Genomic DNA, 20686 nt, shown 5'->3' on the forward strand with positions numbered 1-20686 from the left:
TTTCCAGTTTTCAAGTTGTCTAATAAGAGTCTCACTGTGTGTGCCAAAGTAAAATATCTTGGACATTTTATCACTGAGCTCATGACAGACGATGAGGATATTGAAAGGCAACGGCATATGATGTATATGCAGGCAAATATTCTTGTACGTAAGTTTAGTTTCTGTTCAGATGAGGTAAAGTTATCATTGTTTAAAGAATACTGTACAACATTTTATACTGCTCATTTGTGGTCCGACTATAGAACATCCAGTTTACAGAAGCTTCAAGTAGCTAATAATGATGCATTGAGAATTTTACTAAGGAGACCTAGATGGCATAGTGCAAATGAAATGTTTGTGAGTGCAAGAGTGATCACTTTTAAAGCATTATTACGAAATCATATGTATAAATTTATCTGCCGGCTTAATGCTTCTAATAATGAGATTATTGTGGGTTTATCAAATATAAAGGTTAGTACTATACGGTATCAGTCAAAGTTGTGGAGACATTGGTATTGCTGTATTCTGTAAATTTTTATTGTGTTTGATTGTTGTTATGGGTTGTATATGTTGATTTGTTTTTTTTGTTTTAATTTGGACCTTGAGTCTGTAATAAAGATTGATTGACAGTGTTGGGGAGTAACTAGTTACATGTAACGGAATTACGTAATTTAATTACAAAATAAATGTAATTGTAATTAGTTACAGTTACTGAGAAAAAAAAATGTAATTAAATTACAGTTACTTTTGAAAAATGCCAGTGATTACAAAGGGGATTACACCTGAATTTTTCCACACACCCACCCCCACTTACAGATTTAATTGACTTCTTTCATAAATTGCATTGATTGCTCTAAAATGAGACACCAATGTTTCAGGAGTTTAGGACACAGAATAGGACACATGATTATTCGATAACTGTTTTATTTCCTATTTGGGTTTATGCATAAACTTTATTTTTTAAGATTGTTTTTTCCAAGGCATTGTTAGATGCTAGTGTTTTCTGTCATAACTATGCAAACATTTGATTTCAAACCCAGTATCATAGCTATTAAACTATTTCTTGTTATGATGTTATTTATGTTATGATCTTGAGGTCCTTTGCCGATCCCGCTCTCCTCCCAGCTCTTTCCTGTCATCTCTCTACTGTCCTATCACAATAAAAGGGATAAAAAGCCCAAAAATATATATAAGTAAAAAAAAAATTTGTGGTGGCTGTGCTTTAAATTAAATTATTCCACCGCTCAGACTCTTTCGGGGCAACTTAAGTCAGTGCTATAATCTTGATAATTTTTCTTGGCGGAAGCTTTACATGTGGTAAGATTAGCTAATAAAATATTAAAGCTTAATTTAATATTATGTGTACAATTTCTTAATTCTGTCATCCTGGTATCGTGGACTTGATCTGTTGTTTCATACAAATGCAGTTGCTGCCATTTTTTTTTTTTTTTTTCATTGTTGTAATGGATTATAAGATAACTAACAAACTAGTACTACTACTTAATTGGTGAAATGTTGTGTAAGAAAACTGGTCTGACTGTACTGTATCCCTAAAATGTCTAGTTTAAACTTGCCGTTTGCTAGCAACTGATTTCTTCATGGAAGCTTTACATTCAAATATTTCAACTCAGATCAGTGTTTCGTGTCTAATAATTTTGACACGAAACATATTAAAAAAATCTATCAAGCAGCTGTGTAATAAGTGAGATAATGTACATTCAGCCAGTTGTTATCGCAATATAAAGATGTATGTTATCCCTTACTTATTATAATCTTAATTCAAGTGATAAAGGATTTTGAAAGTCTGACAGTGATCAGTGTTGAACGCTACTGTAAAGCTAACTCTGCCTGGTTTAAATGTTTCAAAATGATTAACAGTTGAAAATTTTAGAAACTTAGAAAAGTAATCAAAAAGTAATAGGTTACATTACTTTAATAACGTAATTGAAAAGTTACACTACTTATTACATTTTAAATCAAGTAACTTGTAATCTGTGACCTATTACATTTCCAAAGTAACCTTCCCAACACTGTTGATTGATTGATTGATTAAATTGTTGTCAATTGCCTTCCTGTGATGTTATGAAAAAGACGACACCGGCGCCATCTACCGGAGATAACGTGCTACTCCAATCACTGCTCTAAGCATCCAGGTTTACCTACATGAGCAGAGCTGTTACCTGATTGGCGCACACAGCCATCGTCTTTGTGTGCATCAGTGATGATTATAGATTAGACATAGCCAAAACGATAACACGATTACCCACCGAGTATTTCCCATTTCATTCTCTCGTCTACGACCGTCGACAGACTGTGGCGTGAGGAAGCGAATATGACCATAAGGAATGTACGGGACCATGGGCAGCGATACAGACCGCGTATGGCATGCCTGAAGAAGGTGGGTTGAAAGCATCATCCATAGCTCATCACCATCTGTGTTATTTACATTATCGCGAACGAGATAAGAATAATGCTACATTTGATTTCTATAGTCTTTCATGCCTTAAGATCCAGTGATATTTTTGCTGTTGTTGCTGTATTTGAGCTAAGCAATATAATTACTTTAATCCTTATTATCATGTATTATTATAGGTTGTGAATTTCACTTGAATGGTGATTCCATCCATTCAGAATCTTGAAGCGTCTTGCGTATGCAAATAAAAAACAATGTTGTTACCTGGAACAGAAACAAATTATTTTAAGAGTGTGCGAACACTCCTTGTTTTGACCACAGAGAAACTTTTCAATTAAATCAATTAAAATGGCTAATTATATTGCGTAATTTATTTATTGATTGATTGACTGATTGATTGATTTGCATTTGTCCTACATTGTTTACATTATTTAAACACTCCATACATTGATTTTAATTTTTGTGTTTTTTTGTCACTTCCTAGATTTTATTCATTTGTTTTCCAGTTACAAATTTGATTTTTATTGATACTTAGTGCTGTCTCACAAAAAAATTGACCCACTAAAAAATAATAATAATTCTAAATTAAAATAACTAAAAACAATATCTAAAATAAATATTTTTTTAACCACTTTAAAATGAATTGATGAAGAAAACTTGAGTTTATAAAAATGTAATCTCATAAAATAATTATAAAAATTGTTATAACATATCAGTTAAAAGATTTTTACAGTCTAAGTGTTAATTGTTTATCAGCAGCTTACTGTCAGATCAGGTCACTGTGTTCTAATGGTATTAATCTAGCTTTCCCATGAGCCTCTGGTATAACGCAGTCCCTCTTTTATCACTACGATACTTCAGACTGTTTACTTGAAGTGATTCCCTCACAATGTGATCCACTAGAATATGTTTTATTAGTGCATTGCTTTGCTCTATGCCAATGCACAGATAATAATGACCCAATAACTCGGCCAAGAGCTTTCTTTGATCCGGACCAGGGTGCAGCGTGAGTTCACAAACAGCCTTCAAAAGCCAGAGACCCTGACAAAGCAAGAAAAACTTCAAACAGCTGAGTCACAAATCAATCACAGAGTATATTTCAAAGAGGTCAGTCGCAGCCCCTTCAGACCATAAACCAGCAGGGATGACTTCACGGTGGAATAATTTACCGAGAGGCTGCCACAAGGTAAAAAAAAAGAGATGTTTTCATGTTTTCATACTGTATTATATCACTTTCTTGTCTTAGGTGGAGAATGTGGTGTTGGAGATGCAGGACCCCAAAAGTGGAGTGAAATCTCAGACCCAGAGGCTTGTAATCACCACCATCCCACATGCTATAACAGGTGAGATCATCTTTAGCTGATACTACTCCTCAAGACGGAAAAAAAATGTGTGATGTAAGACATTTGTAATTAAAGATAGTAAGCTCACCCACTCATTTGTATTGATTTGTGCGGTTGGATTACTCCTCGGGAGTGCTAGTCATCTGTGCGGTCCATGCATTTAGAGTCTGCTTATGTGGGTCTGAGACTGAAGAATCTATTGCCATGACAACCTCTGAGCAGCTGGTTGCAATGACTCTCTCCTCTAGGCTGCATGGTTTCAGGGAGGAGAGCTCTTGTAATCTCCAGCGTCGGTCTTAATGCTGTCAGGCGGCTACGTATAACATACGGCTTGTGATTAACTTAAATCTGTGATTGCTTAAATTTAATTGGAGCTTTGGATTACTCGCAAGAGTTTTGATTTCGTTTATATAGTGGAAAGACACCTGAGGTTTTTATTTAAAAATTCATTGAAATGATCTGGTATGCTCCTCAGGCTAGCAGACACTAATGAAGCCACTCAGATTCACCCCTGCGGAGATCTTCTCATTAGTCTCCTATCACGAGAGCCTCAGCGGGACACGCAGTGGTGTATCGAGTCATAGTGCGATACCTATTTTGAGAAATCACCTTTGTTTTGTGTCCAACACTCACTGTTGTTTAAACCTTGAACGCGCTTTATGAATCTCTCATTTGAAAATGATTCTCTGCCTCCGTTTTGACTTCTAATTCAGCATATTTTATTTTACGTATACGCCATTTAAAGCTAGGGTAGGCAATTGTTTCATAAACATTTTTTGTTATACTGGTTGAAAGTCTCTCCACAGCCTGATCGATCAATAATTAAAGTGGTTTAAATATATACAGTGCTGCTGGGTAATACTTACAAATTGTAGCCTGTTGCTGATTCCAAATTACTTGGAAAATATTGTAATTAGTAATGTATTGGGTAATGTAATCTGATTACTTTTTGATTCATGGAAGAATTGCAGGGGGTTTGTAAGTTTACTTAAAAGCTCATAGTTAATTAACTTAAATAAAAACCTTTTAAAATAACAATAATTACAAAAACACAATGCATATGTGCTGTAGTCTGATTGCAAGTGTTTAAAAATATGAAAATATATAATCTAAATACAAGTACTTGATTCTTGGAATCTGATTACATAATCCAGATTAATCACTTACTATTAATCAGTTGTCATGTATATGTATCAGTTACATTATATATATATATATATATATATATATATGGCCACACGTTAAAAAAGCATTTATACAATATTTAAAATATCAGTAAGCTTAATATATATAAAATCATCATTTAGTGGGTACTTGCAATTGGGAGGTGGCTGTCCCAAAACCTAAACCCTAAATTTTAACTTATGAAAATAATTTTTGCATTTTATTCCATTGTTGTTTTTAAAAATATCTTTTTAATTTTCGAAAAAGTGAAGTTAAAAACACACACACACACACACACACACACAAACACATATATATATATATATATATATATTTTCTTATTATGTAAAAAAAATTGTCAGGGATTTTCATGTCACTAGCGAAACAGTGTATGTTTTAGTCCACTGGCAGAGACTGATTTTAACTACACCCCCAAATTTATGATCAGGAAATATTAATGTGTCACTCTCTCTTAGCTACATGGTGAGTGGATAGGCCCAATCATTTTGAGGCAAATGTGTTCAAAAGTATGAAAAATCTGTGTGTAACTTTAAAGAATGTCACTACCGAACACCATTATTCTATAATTAAACACAGTTTTTTGGGAGATATTCCATAATATTTAGTTTTTATATGTGTACAACTGTGCTAGCTAACCATGTGCTGATTAGCATCTTTGAGCTAGGTTCAAAAGTATCTAAAATGATCACTACCGAAACAATCACGACCAAAACATTTGGCGAAGTTTCGGTAGCGACATCTTTGCTGTTTGTATTTTAGTACGTTTTAGTACTGTATGTGGGTTAAAATTCTGTAATGTGATGTGGTCGCTATCAAAACATTACTTATTGTCACCACCAAAAATGCATTGGATGTTTTGTCAAAAAAAGTATACTGCATTATCAACTAAGATGATAATGATTATGATAGTGTTAGGTTCAGTGTAAATTTAAACTAATGAATCCTTAAGTTTGAAATCAGTATGTTTAACTTTTTGCCTTTTACAAAGAAAAATTGGATTCGAAGTACAACAAATCTCATAAATCACACTTGAAATATTGTTAAAATTGTAATTGTTATTGATTTACGTATGAAAACTTTTTAATAAAATAGAAAAAAATAGATTTACAAGGAAGATGTAAGCAAAATCTTAATAGGTCAATATAACCCTTCTCATTAAATTATATATTACTGTTTCGATAGTGACAAATTTGGGGAGAGGACAAATAGTCCAAAACTTTCTGAAAATACAATATGAGAATTAACTGCACAATTACTAGAAATGTACAATGGATATTATACGATTTTTCTTTAAAATGAGCATTTATTCTGGCTACTTTGTATAGGTTTCTATAGGTTTCTATGTAAGTACTGGTACTTCTGATTGGGCTGAGGCTGGAATTTAGTGAGTTTGAAGTAAAAGTATTTAATGGGCGTATACTATGTGTCAGGAGCATTCACTCAGTATCATTATCTCATTTTTGACCGAGATGGCTTTTAGCTGGTTTTGCATCTGAGCTCTACAGACAGACAGACAATGGGGTAAAACAAGGGTAAACATTGGCAAATTTGATGGAATATTTGCCTTCAGTCATTACAACAAACTTGCAGAGTTTCTTCTTGATAAGTGACATTTCTAGTTAAAAGTATTTCTAATATGTGACCCTGGACCACAAAACCAGTCATAAGGGTACATTTTCTGAAACTGAGATTTATATATCATCTGAAAGCTGAATAAATAAGCTTTTACTGATGGATGGTTTGTTAATACAGGACAATATTTGGCCGAGATACAACTATTTGAAAATCTGGAATCTGAGGTTACAAAAAAAAGAAAAAAAAAAAGAAAATCACTTTTAAAATTGCTCAAATGTTCTCAGCAATTCATATTACTAATCAAAAATTAGGTTTTGATATATTTTTGGTAGGAAATTTACAAAATATCTTTATGGAACATGATCTTTACTTAACATCCTAATGATTTTTGGCGTAAAAGAAAAATTTTGACCCATACAATGTATTTTTGGCTATTGCTACAAATAGACCTGAGCTACTTAGGACTGGGTTTGTGGTCCAGGGACGTTTTATTGAAAGTAGCCTCTTTTACTTATTGAGACATCCCTTTAATTTCATAACCCCATCAGAGCTGTGTTTGTGATGTTGGGAGGAGACGTAACGTGCAAACGGCCCATTTGCAAAGACTGTTTGAAAACATGCTTTATTTGTGTAGTTCCACTAAGTGAACGGTTGTAAACGGTTTCACATTTACTTTATTTGAAGTAACAACAATGTCTTTTTTTTTTTTGGTGAACTATAATAACCCTGCTTCTCTCTCATGGTGTGTGTGCTTTGCTAATGACCCCTGGTGGGCATATTCAATCTGAAGGCTTATATTCCCACCCACTGATACAGTCTTTTATTGCTCTGAAATGTTTGTTTTTATTACGTATATTGTTTTTTTCAGGGGAAGATATTGTTGCATGGATTGCCAATCGATTCAAAATAGATGCTACGGGTAAGTCAAGTAAATTGTTTTTGGTTTAGCAATATTATAACTGTAAAAAATATATCTCAATCTAGATCTGTATAAAGCATTACAGATATGCTTTGAGAAATAGTGCTATGCAATCAGATGGTGTGGGATGCTGTATTGTTCATTTGGATCTTGCTTAGATGCATTAACTTTCTCACTCTGAATGCTTAGAGGCCCGAGCTATGGGGACCTTGATGGTGGCGTTTGGATATATCTATCCACTACAGGATCATAAGAGACTCATCCTTAAACCAGACACATCCCTGTATCGCTTTCAGGTAACTTTCACACAACCTTAAAAACTGTGATAACACTTATATCACACATTAGCATCATGGTTTCCACTAACATATTAAGCAGCACAACTGTTTACAGCATTCGTAATAATGCAAAAAGTTTCTTAAGCACCAAATCAGCATATTAGAATCATTTCTAAAAGATGATGAGATTTTGAAAACCGGAGTAATAGTTGCTTAAAGGGGACATCGGATGCCTGTTTTCCACAAGTTGAAATGATTTTATGAAATGTCTAAAACATACTTTGGTTAAAATTCCTCAGTGGTTGTGTAGAACAACACCTTTTTACCTTGTCAGAAACAGCTCTGTTCACAGCAGCCCGTTTTGGTGCATGTCTCTTTAAATGATAATGAGCTACTGCTCACCCCTCCCCTCTCTTCCGTTTTTTTGTGTATTCGGTGGTGTGTTACATCAAAAAAAAAAAACTAATCCACTGCATCCTCAGTGGCTTTCATTGTCTGGAGAAAATGAAGACTGTTATGTTCACTTTTATATCTAACTAAAAACACCTGCATTGCTTACAAGACATTGTTGTTGTCACGGGTTGGTTGTGGCAAGGAAACGAACGACGACGAGAGTAACGTGAACAGGTATCTTTAATCAAATCCAAACTGGTAATTACAACAAGGGCAGGAGAACACACAACCAAAATAACCTTGAGATCGGACAACGGAACTAGAACTGACAACAACTCCTAAAGGGAGGTAAAAGAGACACAGACAGGTGAAGCAAATTAACTAATTAGGACACAACGAGGGCAGGAAGAACCAAATATGGGCACAACAGGGAAAAACAAACATAAACAGTCCAAATGGCACACAAATCTCTGACAGTTGTTCCTACAGCTGCTCAAGTGCGGAGAAAATGGCAGACAGCGTACAACTGGCTGAGGGCGGAAATATGCAAATACGAGACAGTCTGTCAGTGGTTGTGGGCAGGGCCTGAGCAGTATGATGTCATATTGCTCAGAAAATTGCTTCATAATTAAGACTTTAGGTTTTTTATTGATTAAAAAAAGGAGTGAATGGATTTTTTTATCATTGTAGGGTGGTTAAACTATCTGCAAAGTTGTGAAGCCGACAGTGCACAATAAATAAAGTTATTGTCTATCAAAAGAGTCGGCTCACAATCGCCTGAATGAGTCATCAGGAATTTGAATCGTGTTCTGTTACAGCTATACGTCACGAAGTAACACATTTGCATAATGTTCGCCCACGTTCTATGTCGCAAACAACTTGCCCGCCCACAAACACAGTAAAATTTCCATGTGGTTTACGTCATGTCGAGAAGATGCTGTATCCTATGCTGTGAGAGTAAATTTGTTTTATATTCACTTCCAAAACATGAATCTACAAAGACTGTATTTTCTAGCGATTATTCAAAATACGTACACTGCCCTCCAAAAGTTTGGAAACGCCCTAGAAAAGTGGGGTTTTGGACAATATTGGCATAAATCCTTTTTAATTTGGGATAATTTTGCACTGATAAGGGACAACACAAACTACGAAAACATATTTTATTACATAAACAGTTAAAACATAAATTTTCGATTTATCAAAATATCCACCATTAGCAGCTATTACAGCTCTGCATAATCTGGGCCTAAATTCATTGTATTCTAAACTTAATTGGCAATCAGTTGTTGAAGCTATTTAGGTGTGCTGACCCAAAGGGGCATGTCTGACTTTGACATGTATATATTGCCATTATTATGTAATCAAAATGAAAATAATTATTGCTGGTCTTCATTGATAATGTCAAGTTACTTTAATGTATTTGCACCCAAAAATGATAAGGATTTATGCTGATATCGTCCAAAACCACACTTTGCCAGGGATGTTTCCAAACTTTTGGAGGGCAGTGTAGTTGTGTATGTTATGTTGTGTAACAACCCTGCACATGTCTTTCTAACTGGCTAACTCACGCTTCTGTAGTTCTGTTGTTCAGCTGTGGGCCCACTGTAGTCTAAAAATTTGTGATTGATGCAGCTTGACTGTCTGTTTGTCTCATTTGTTGGAGTAATGGTAATGGATGGCGAACAAAGCGGCTTTCACACCGAATGCGGAAAGCGCTGCGATATGAAACCCAATTGAAACCATTTCAACTGCTTGCGCCCCGCGAGGACGGCTTGTTTCTGCATCGACCAAAGCGCACGTGTAGCAGAGCGCACCACTGGCGCGCAAGGCGAGCACACCGCGCTCAAAGTTCAAATGAGCTGAACTTTTGCTGCTGCACTCTGAAGGGCTGCACTGAACCCAGCAGCCATCACAGCGCTTTCTGCGTTCGGTGAGAAAGACTCTTAATGCATTATACAATGTTAAATTTTACAACATAGAGGTGTGCCCGGTTCGCTTAAATAAGCAAATTACGAGCACTTTCCATGGTAGTCCGTGCTAGCTTGTCGATCAGCCACTTCTACCGTTTCATCGTCAAACTCCAGCTCGAAGTGGTATGGTAAAATCGATGCCATCTTTTCTATGTATTGACAAGTATCCAGGGCTGTCATTCAGTTATGGCAATGGGCGTTTTGTTTTCGACGTGCACTGTACATGGTAAACCAATCATAAAGGAGTGCGCCATCTGACCAATCACAGCAGTGAGGGCTCACGGAAAGGAGGGGTTTAGAGAGACTGATTCTTCTAACTGCTTCGCACAAGACGTTTACGAATCATTTAGAAATTAGGTCAAATTAAATCTATTTTTGGAGAAAACAAGTGTTTTTTGACCTTGCATACATGTAAACCTGTTTTAGGAGACTCATAAAACAATATTAGCAACCTTTAAAATGGCATAATAGGAGCACTTTAACATTTAAAAATATAATACGATAGAAAGCAGTTATTTTAGATCGTGTTAATATTTCAGCATAATGTTACTTTTTTTAGAGTTTTTTCTTCGATATGCTATGTGCTAACCTTTTCCATTCCTTCTTCCATACATTTCTTCTTCCAGACCCCATATTTTTGGCCTGCACAGCAGTGGCCGGTGGAAGACACAGACTATGGTGTGTAATCATCTTTCATTTTTCATGCATGCTGATAGGTTGTCATAGCAATAATTCACAGTGAGGTTATTCATTATTCTTCAAACAGCTGTCGGAAATAAAGAATGTGATAAATTACTTTCATGTTGAGTCATATCACATCTTTAAATTGGCTTTTACTGGCAAGGTCAGATGTTTATATGTGTATTTTCAGCAATTTATTTAGCGAAGAGAAATATACGCAAGAAAGGGATGTTGGAGCTGTATGAACAGGTAATTGAATGTCTTATATTTCATTGTCTTAATACTCATGTATTAAAGGGACAGTTCAACTGAAAATGCAAATTTAGTTATCAATTACTCACCCTCCTGTCGTTCCAAACCTGTAAGACCTTTGATTGTCTTTGGAAAACAAATTAGGATGCCTTTGCATAGACAGCAATGTATTTATGACGGTCAAGGCCTGGAAAGGGAGATAGGACATGATTAAAATGGTCCATGCGACCATGCAACCTTAATTTTATGAAGCTACGAGAATGTCAGAAAGCTCTTGAGTTTCATAAAAAAATCTTAATTTGTATTCTAAAGATGAACGAAGGTCTTATGGGTTTGGAACGACATGAGGGTGAGTAATTAATGACAGAATTTTCATTTTTGGGTGAACTGTCTCTTTAAGTATATAGCAATTTCTCTGAAATCCTGTGTTGTAATGCAGCGGAATTCACTATAATGTGTGTTTCTCTACTCAGGAACAGTACAACAATCTTTACAAATGGATGAATCACAAGTGGGATTTTATTGTAATGCAGGCCAAAGAGCAGTACAGGTGAGTTACCCTCAGATACTGCAGAATATTTATGATGTATCACAGCTCTGTTTTTCTTGCTTTGTTGTCAAAATATAGTGCCCGGCCAAAAAAAGTAGCACACTCTAATATTTCATTTGACAGCTTTTAGCTTTGATCACAGTGTGTATTTTTTGTGGCTTTGCTTCAACAACTTTATGCAACACCACAACATTTATTTCCATCAAGAGCTGCATTGAGTTTTGGCTGAGATTGTGTTTATACAATGGGATAGTCAAACCCTTCTTTAAAGCTGACTCAATCACATCCCAAAGACTTTCAAAAGTCATTCTATGGTGACCAATTCATGTGTGAAAATGATTTCTCATGCTCTCTGAATCACTGTTTCGCAATTTGAGGCTGTTGAATCTTGTCATTATCATCCTAGAATATGAACATGGGTACTTTTTCAGACATGTTTTCTTATATAAAAAGCTATACACTGCATCAATTAGGGTTAAAAGAATTGTTGCTGAACATATAACATGCCAGTAACATATTAAAGGAGAAGTCCACTTCCAGAACAAAGATTTACAGATAATGTACTCACCCCCTTGTCATCCAAGATGTTCATGTCTTTCTTTCTTCAGTCATAAAGAAATTATGTTTTTTGAGGAAAACATTTCAGCATTTCTCAGTTGAGGAAGAAGGGTCTTATCTAGCAAAACAATCGGTTATTTTCATAAAAATAATACAATTTATATACTTTTTAATGTCAAATGTCATCTTGTCTTACTCTGCCTGAACTCTTTTTCCTTCGGTTCATGACAGTTAGGGTAAGTCAAAAAACTCCCATCTCATGTTCTCCCTCAACTTCAAAATCGTTCTGTATCACTGTTTTACGTCAATAAATCCACTGCTCTCTTGTCTCCTCTGAGGCTGGTACACTAAATAGTGTTCTGTGCTCGTCTGTGGAGCCAAACGCAGAACATTTAGCATGCTTTGCTTGAACTTTTGACATGGCGTTAGAATTGGTACACTGTTGTCTCTTGTGAATACAGAATGGCGGTGACATGGGTGGAAACATGCAGATTAATAGGCGGTAATATTATAATAAGATCCCCTTACTATGTCACAGGGGGAGCAAAATCTGGCACGTTTTTTCACATGCTTACAGAAAAGGCTTTCCAAAACAAATTAATTGGTTGTCCTTTTTCACATTTTCTAGGTTGGTAGATACACCATGGTCCCAATTATAGCACATAAACACGGCATTTTCATGATATGTCTCCTTTAAATCTAACTAGTGACTTTTTTTTGGCCAGGCAGTTTGTATTTAATTTTTGTTTCAGCATATAAAAGACTGCTTTTTTGTGTAGGGCGGGTAAGGAGAGGAAGAAGCCAGACCGGGTTGTTTTTGACTGTCAGGAACGGGCCTACTGGGTTGTACATCGGCCACCAGTGAGTTACCTTTGGATTGAGTATATAAGGTCAATTAAAGTGGAATATTTCCTTGCAAAGTGACTTAAAGACGTAAAAGTTTCATTTGGGATTTTACATATTTTGCTGTTTTCCTAATTCTGTAATCAGGCTCCTTTTAAATAAAGCTTCAGAACTTATATTCAGTAAGTACATTTGTGTTATTTCCACTCAACAGCCAGGAACAGTTAGTGCGATGGACTATGGACATGACAGGATGGTCGACCCTAATATGGATGAGGTAAAGGTATGTGTGAAAAATGGTCATAATTTTCATGGAGATACATTTTTTAAAGAAATTCCACAATTATGACAACTAGGTTTTCAATATATAGTAGGTCTGATGAAGAATTTGAGATTATAATTGTGACGAGAGGGTGGTGTGCTCAGCTTATCAAGGATATTTCTAGTATGTCAGCTTATATCCAATAGGATTTAAATGATCATAATCTCAATGCTTGCCATTGCAAAGGTCTGAATGCATTCAATATAATAGGTTTGTCTTACATCCTATCTCTCTTTCTTTCCTACAGATATGATTCCTAAACATAACCGTGACAAGAAACATCAGATGACTTCAAAATGAAAGCACACACTCAGTGGATCGTAAAATTGGACTCTGTGTAATAGAAATATGAGTGCATGCTTTTTTAAAATGACATTGGAAGTCAACAAAGCGACCATATTCAAAGGGTCTCATAACCCAAACATGCTCAAATGTCAATCTTTTGCTTTCAACACTGTTCTTTAGCATGAGTCATCCCTTCCTTTCATTGCACTTAAGCTGTTTCTAAAATTGTTTTGCAGAAAAAAACATCTGACTACTACAGAAGAATAGTAAGTGCCACAGAACTTGAACTAGCAGACAGTTACAAAAGGCAGTGATCAAATATAGAATTAGTTCATTTTGACCAATGAATCTGTTTTCTTGCAGATTATGTTCACTCAGCAGTGCATCATGAGACCAAGGGTGAAGTCATCTGTGTCAATTGGAGCGTATGTTACTGGCATATAGCAATTCCAGTTGACTTACATTACAGTTGTGGTCAAAAGTTTACATACACCTTGCAGAATTTGCAAAATGTTATTTATTTTACCAAAATAAGGAGGATCATACAAAGTAGTTCATGTCTCTTGTTTGTCCTGAACAGTTAAACTGCCCGCTGTTCTTCAGAAAAATCCTTCAGGTCCCACAAATTCTTTGGTTTTTCAGCATTTTTGTGGATTTTAACCCTTTCCAACAATGACCGTATGATTTTGAGATCAATCTTTTCACACTGAGGACAATTCATATGCAACTATCACAGAAGGTTCAAATGCTCACTGATGCTTCAGAAGGAAACACGATGCATTAAGAGCCAGGGAAAATAAGAAATATGTGCACATCTCCATTCTGTTCAAAAGTTTTCACCCCCAGCTCTTAATGCAGAGTATCAGTGAGCATTTGAACCTTCCGTAATAGTTGCGTATGAGTCCCTCAGTTGTCCTTGGTGTGAAAAGATGGATCTCAAAATCATTGTTTTGAGTCATTGTTGGAAAGGGTTCAAATACACAAAAATGCTGAAAAACCAAAGAATCTGTGGGACCTAAAGGATTTTTCTGAAGAACAGCAGGCAGTTTAACTGTTCAGGACAAACAAGGGATTAATGAACAACTATCACTAAACAAAAAAAAACACAGCTGTGGATGATTCAGGTAACAACACAGTATTAAGCGTATGTGAACTTTTGAATGGGGTCATTTTGATAATTTCAACTACTATTTTACTCTTGTAGACTATATGTAAACATCTTTCATGTGAAATATCTTAATCAGGTCAGTATTAAATAAAAAACAACATGCATTTTGTATGATCCCTCTTATTTTTGTAAAATTTTGCAGATTCTGTAAACCTTTGACCTTGTATTATGTAGAATCCTATATATATAAAAAATTTTTTTTTTTTTTTAAATATTTCAAGATATAGTTATATCACATATCTTTAATGTTTTGTTATAGTATTTTAATTATATATATATATATATATGTGTGTATATTGTAATCTTTTGCAGACTTGTTAAGTACACAACAACATACAAAGAGCATGACCCTTTTCTCCACGCCTGCCTGCCAAGCAACCCCTGGTTAACAGATGATATTACATATTGGACCCTCAACATGCCAAAGTAAGCCCAATATCCTAAACTATTTCTCTGTCAGATACAAATCTTTTTATTTAAATAAAAGCTGTTTTTTTAAGGGTTAGTTTACCCCAAAATGAAAATTCTGTTATTAATTACACACCCTCATGTTGTTTCAAACCTGTAAAACCTATTTTTAATGAAATCTGAGAGATTCCTGACCCAGACAGCAATGCAACTGACACGTTCAAGGCCCAGAAAGGTAGAAAGGACATCGTTAAAATAATTCATTTGACATCAGTGGTTCTTAATTTTAAGAAGCTACGAGAACAAACGAACAGAAAGCTTTTGGATTTCATCAAAAATATCTTAATTTGTGTTCTGAAGCTGAACGACAGCGTTACGGATTTGGAAAACATGATGAGGAGTAATTAATAACAGAAATTTAATTTTTGGGTGAACTATCCTTTATACTTTAATAAACATTTAATTAAATATTGTGTGTTTGGTTCTTACAGTGTTGAGACCCCTACTAAAATGAGGGTTGAGCGCTGGACTTTCAGCTTTGGAGAACTGCTTATGGATCCTCGAGGAAGGGCAGATTTCCGCCTCTTCCTTAAAAAGGAGTTCAGTGGTACGCATTATTCTAAACTTACACCACTAGCTGATAACATTTTAACAGTGTTGCCATTAGACTTATTAGGTGACTTGTTGGTTTATGTCTACCCTATTTTAAGAATGCTATTTAATTGTTGATGTTCATATTCAAAACTGCAGTAATTGTCATTTATTAGAGGAGATTGTGACTATAACCTGATTGCTGAATAGGTGAGAATCTTGCCTTCTGGGAAGCCTGTGAGGATCTGAAATGGGGTGCTGCGGAGACAATGAAAGAAAAAGCTCAGCAAATATATAAGTAAGGAACACATTTTTTATTTGTTTTAATCATTAATGAAACTATTAACTAATAAATAAATGGTAAATATTAGCATTTAACTCCAGTATTTTTTATTCTTATTTGATTAGGACCTTTTTGGCTCGTGGAGCTCCACGTTGGATCAACATTGACGGCAAAACAATGGACATAACGGTGAAGGGTTTGGCACATCCTCATCGTTATGTACTGGATGCTGCCCAGACTCACATTTACATGCTCATGAAAAAGGTCTCTCATCTCATGTAAATCTTTGCAGCTCAAATGCCTTGTGCAATTTACAAACATAAATTTAATGTTAGCTATAATGGTCTGTTAGGACTCATACGGGCGATATCTCAAGTCCCCGGTGTTCAAGGAAACTCAGAAGAAGGCCATTGCTCCTGAACCACACAGATTCAGGTGAAATGTGCCTTTGTGCTGGTTCCTATATATATATAAAAAGACTGCTTTGTAATGCATAAGTGACATTACTCTTTTCTAATGTCTCCTAGTGATGCACAGTTGGAGCAGAATGCCAAGAGAAGGCGGCCCAGCCTGAGTCCCATCATCCTGAGGCAGCAGGAGGAAGAACAGAAGGCCAAACTTGCAGCAAGTGGACCGGTGGACATCACACAGGTCATGAGTAAACTGGAAAGGAAAAAGAACGCCTGAAAGGAGACGTAAAACGCAAAAAATAGATAAAAGCAAATACTTTTAAAGCCAATATATTTATATAGAAAGCATGTTGCTGTGTTATTACTGAGATATTTCTAGTTTTTAAAAAGTTTGCTTGGTATATTTTTAAACGTCATCAAAAACTTACAGTTAGGCTTTTTGTTAGGCCGTTATGTTGTCCTTCTACAGTCTTATCATTTACAGTAATTCTTAATCTTCGTTATATTTATGTTTTGTCAAACTTCATACATCTTTTTATTTTGTAAAACCAAAAATGATCAGTGTTGTCCTCCTCATTACTAGTTTGTTTTCTCATGTTTGTTCCATTCACAAGTTTTCTTGTAAATCATAACCTTATTAAAATTCATACTAAAAGCATTTCTGCCATTTGTTGTCACGTCATTTGTCTTTGTCATTCGTTGTTGAGTGTTGAGTGAAATGTAGAGTATATGTATGTCACCATGTAACTCATCCGTTTGTGCATAGTTACCTCATGTCATTAACTGAGGAAATGAACATGCTATTCTGTCATAATTTTCTCACCCTTAAGTGTTTTAAAACCTGTATGACTTGCTTTATTTCATAAGCACAAGGCTGTTTTTTTCAATTTAGTGAAAGTGAATGGTGACCTTGTCTGGCAAGCAAAACTTTCAAGACATGTTCACTGCATCTATTTTCATGATGCTTTTATGAAGCTTGACAGAAACTTTCATTGTATCAAAGAAAGCAGTGTAAATATTCTGCTAAACCTTTCCTATTGTGTACAACAGAAGAAATAAAGTCATATGGGATTAGAACAACATGAGGGTGAGTAAATGAAAATAATAAAAAAATAAATAATTATATTACCGAAATTCAGAAATATTAATAAAATATATTACCAAAAAATACTATCCTGAACGTAAATTTTCAAATTGCAAAATTAGGTAAGCGGAAGGTTCAAAATAATTTCATTCCTGGTAAAAAAAAAAACAGCATATGCTGGTTAGGTATGTTTTGATGCTGGTTTAAGCTGGTCCTTTGCTGCTTTATGCTGGTCTTTAGCTGGTTTATGCTGGTCCTTGACCAGCAACATGACCAGCATAAACCAGCAAAGGACCAGTTTAAACCAGCATCAAAACATACCTAACCAGCATCCCAGCATCAAAACATGCCTATGCTGTTTTTTTCACTAGGGATATAGGTACTAATAACTTCACATAGGTCATAAGTTGCTAAAATGAAATGTTAACTTACCATAGACCACTTCTGTACTTATTTTCTAAGACGCCATATGTTACTATTGAAGCCCGTTTCCGCCACTGAATTAAAAAAAGAAAAGAAAAAAATTGTACTTTTAATTGTACTCTTAATTGTAATTGTACTTTTTATCTCACAATACTGACTTTTCCCTTGCAATTGCGAGTTTACATCTCGCAATTCTGATATTTTTTCTCATATACATTGATACAAACTCGCAATTCCTTGTTATAAAGTCAGAACTGCAGGTGCTAAACTCATAATTCTGACTTTTCCCCCTCAGAAGTATGAGATATAAACTCATAATTGCGAGTTATACAGTCAGAATTGCAAGATATAAACTCACAATTCGGACTTTTTTTTCTCAGAATTGCGAGTTTATATCTCGCAATGTGATTTTTTTTTCTCAGAATTACGAGTTGTAAATTCAGAATTTTGAGATAAAAAGCTGCAATTACATTTTTTTTTATTCAGTGACGGAAACGCTCTTCCAAATTCCTTAATATAGGCTTCAAAAACAGTGTCTTGAAAATATTACCTAAAAAAGTAATTTGTATCGTGATCACTAGATGTCATGCTTGTGTTGCTCTTACACTAATGCAGTTATTTTATTTCCAGTAGACTGCAGAATGCATGAATATGTAAAACAGAATATTTTCGTTATGAATGGACAGTTCTGAAGCAGATAAGTTTAATCAGTATATAAACAGAACAGCACAGTTTTATAACTTATATATACAACTGAGGTACACATTTTAAAAGGTTCAAACAGTCACTGATGCTCCAGAAGGAAACATCAAGGGGTGAAAACTTTTGAAAATGTGTACATTTTTGTTTCAATATTCTATATATTTTTTAATTTAGTACTGGCCTTAAGGTTTTTCAAAAGCCATAATCAGTAGCCTACAATTCACCCTGATCATCAATTCAAAATACCTCATATAGAGGGTTTGCACATACGTCACGATTTGATGTAATCGGATGTAAACAACAGCATGGATTATCTAAACCATGGAAAAAACATGTGAAAGCTGCTAAATCATATAGAGAAGGACTAAGTAAGCAGGAAAGTGTGCAATATTTTGACAAACCAAAGTTATTAATTAAGATATTAGCCTAATATTTAACCTACCTGACCGGAAATGATAAGAACAAACACAAATGTGTTCAAGACTCTTGCCCTGGAAATCCTGGTTCAGTTTGGCCAACCACAAACGCCTTTTGTTCCTCAGTTTTTTGCACTTGATTGATTTGTTATAACTTTTGGCAGTCTGTAGTACTCCAGATGTTTTTCCTGGTCCGACCGATTAGTACAGCCCAAAACATTACAATAATCAATCATTTTCAGCAGCAGTAACCAGTAAAATATGCAAGTTTCGTTCGGTTCAGTGGCATTGTTTACATTCATTGCTGCCAATATGGCTGATTTGATTTGTTGCCGATGGCTGATTTGCTGGATGGACTTCCTACCAGGAACGCACTGTTTATGTATTAATACTAATACATACTTTGCATGAACTGTGTCCTACAGCTCTGCCGGTTCACAGCACCCGTGCCTCATCTGGCCGTGTATACAGGGATTTGTGAAGCGCAGTCCACTGCCTCCCCCGGGCTCATGACATTGCCCAACAGTGCTGCCTGTCCGTCTCCCATCAGCGTCGCCATCGACAGCACTCCAGCCTCAGAGAGGAGGTTTGACGGCAACGGAGGGCCTTCCTCCTCCCATTTCCCATCTATTGCAGAGGCCTCAGTATCAGAAGAAGAGAACCAACCACCTGCCCCAAAGTCCCGTATGGCTCTGTCACTGAGCAGACTCCTCCGCAGAGGATGCAACGCCCCGTCTGTCTTTGCAAGCCTGTCCCCGAAATGTGGTGTGGCTTCAGGAGGGGGCAAAGTACAGCCACTTGGAGTCGAGCCGCTTGCACAACCTCAGCCCAGAAGAATTGCGAAGTTAGTACATGCACTTTTTGACCTGGTTTTGATGTTATTTTACAATATATGAACATATTACACAATAATCCAAACTGCTTTTACAGCTTTTTTCAAATCAAAGTTGACATCCCACCTGAATGCCGCATCTACCCGATTGATTCAGAAGATGAGGAGGACGACAGTCCTGATACAGCAAGAGCAGGTGTGAAAGAAATCATTTGTCCGTGGGAAACTGTCACCAAACAAGACGGAGCTGGATAGAAGAGTCACAGACGAGTCAGTAGAGAGGAAGGAAATACACTGAACCAACACTTGTGTCATAAATATTTTTGTCTTACAACCCCGAGAAGGCTGTGCTAGTAATGTATGAAGTAACCTCATCTCTAATTGACCTGTCCGTTACTTTTGATAGCTTTTAGGTAGTGCCTACATGTTACTGTAGCCAACGATTTGGTTATAATATGTTTAAATGTTGGTTTTATATACATAAATTCGTATTCTGATGTCACTGTTCTTTTATGACTGAAGGGGCCTTATTTTAAGAGATTTTTGTTTTGTGTTTAACTAAGAGGGTTTGTTTAGTGGTGCGGACAGAAGATTTTGTACTTGGCTTGTTCACTGTTTTATATAGCTGCAAAACATACCTAAGTGTGAATTGCTTTAAGAAATGTTATTTTCATAGAAGTAAATCTAGTAAGGCAGTAAAACGGAATGTGGATACACATTTGCTGTCTGAATGTATAACCTTTAAAATGTTTACAGTTCACTTCAGAATGTGAATTTGTTCATGACTCATGTTAAATTGTGTAAGTGCCTCAATAAATCATTC

General features: G+C 35.6%; 2 protein-coding genes and 1 long non-coding RNA gene across 4 annotated transcripts; 2 read left to right on the top strand and 1 right to left on the bottom strand.

Moving 5' to 3' along the window:
- The first annotated feature begins 2046 nt into the window (after positions 1-2046).
- LOC127174539 (regulator of G-protein signaling 9-like) lies at positions 2047-16697 on the top strand. The gene is made up of 17 exons (XM_051125033.1): positions 2047-2377; positions 3639-3735; positions 7364-7414; positions 7604-7710; positions 10682-10733; positions 10927-10985; positions 11462-11538; positions 12876-12957; positions 13154-13216; positions 13783-13812; positions 13910-13971; positions 15027-15140; positions 15614-15729; positions 15924-16011; positions 16122-16260; positions 16349-16431; positions 16524-16697. The coding sequence occupies exons 1-17, from the start codon at positions 2312-2314 to the stop codon at positions 16681-16683; spliced, it is 1446 nt and encodes a 481-aa protein (XP_050980990.1). The 5' UTR covers positions 2047-2311; the 3' UTR covers positions 16684-16697.
- On the bottom strand, positions 15908-19177 carry LOC127174555 (uncharacterized). The gene is made up of 3 exons (XR_007828889.1): positions 19058-19177; positions 16504-16659; positions 15908-15971 (listed from the first exon to the last, which is right to left on the bottom strand). It is a non-coding gene; the product is annotated as an uncharacterized LOC127174555 (long non-coding RNA).
- Positions 17371-20684, top strand: LOC127174550 (regulator of G-protein signaling 9-like). 2 transcript variants are annotated; one of them, XM_051125049.1, is made up of 3 exons: positions 17371-17493; positions 19457-19875; positions 19962-20684. In XM_051125049.1, the coding sequence occupies exons 1-3, from the start codon at positions 17488-17490 to the stop codon at positions 20116-20118; spliced, it is 582 nt and encodes a 193-aa protein (XP_050981006.1). In that variant the 5' UTR covers positions 17371-17487; the 3' UTR covers positions 20119-20684. The 2 variants fall into 2 exon arrangements, with proteins under 2 accessions (XP_050981006.1, XP_050981005.1); XM_051125048.1 differs by lacking the exon at positions 17371-17493 and having other exon boundaries at positions 19439-19875.
- Positions 20685-20686: the final 2 nt, after the last annotated feature.

The sequence above is a fragment of the Labeo rohita genome, chromosome 12 (genome assembly GCF_022985175.1).
Source record: "Labeo rohita strain BAU-BD-2019 chromosome 12, IGBB_LRoh.1.0, whole genome shotgun sequence".
NCBI classification, from domain to species: domain Eukaryota; kingdom Metazoa; phylum Chordata; class Actinopteri; order Cypriniformes; family Cyprinidae; genus Labeo; species Labeo rohita.

Excerpts from the sequence above, each read along its gene's own strand:
- LOC127174550 (XM_051125048.1), top strand. The coding sequence starts at position 19,439 with ATGAACTGTGTCCTACAGCTCTGCCGGTTCACAGCACCCGTGCCTCAT. Across the intron at positions 19,876-19,961 it reads CAGCCCAGAAGAATTGCGAA|CTTTTTTCAAATCAAAGTTG; the intron begins GTTAGTACATGC and ends CTGCTTTTACAG.
- LOC127174539 (XM_051125033.1), top strand. The coding sequence starts at position 2,312 with ATGACCATAAGGAATGTACGGGACCATGGGCAGCGATACAGACCGCGT. Across the intron at positions 16,261-16,348 it reads TTTACATGCTCATGAAAAAG|GACTCATACGGGCGATATCT; the intron begins GTCTCTCATCTC and ends ATGGTCTGTTAG. Across the intron at positions 16,432-16,523 it reads CCTGAACCACACAGATTCAG|TGATGCACAGTTGGAGCAGA; the intron begins GTGAAATGTGCC and ends AATGTCTCCTAG.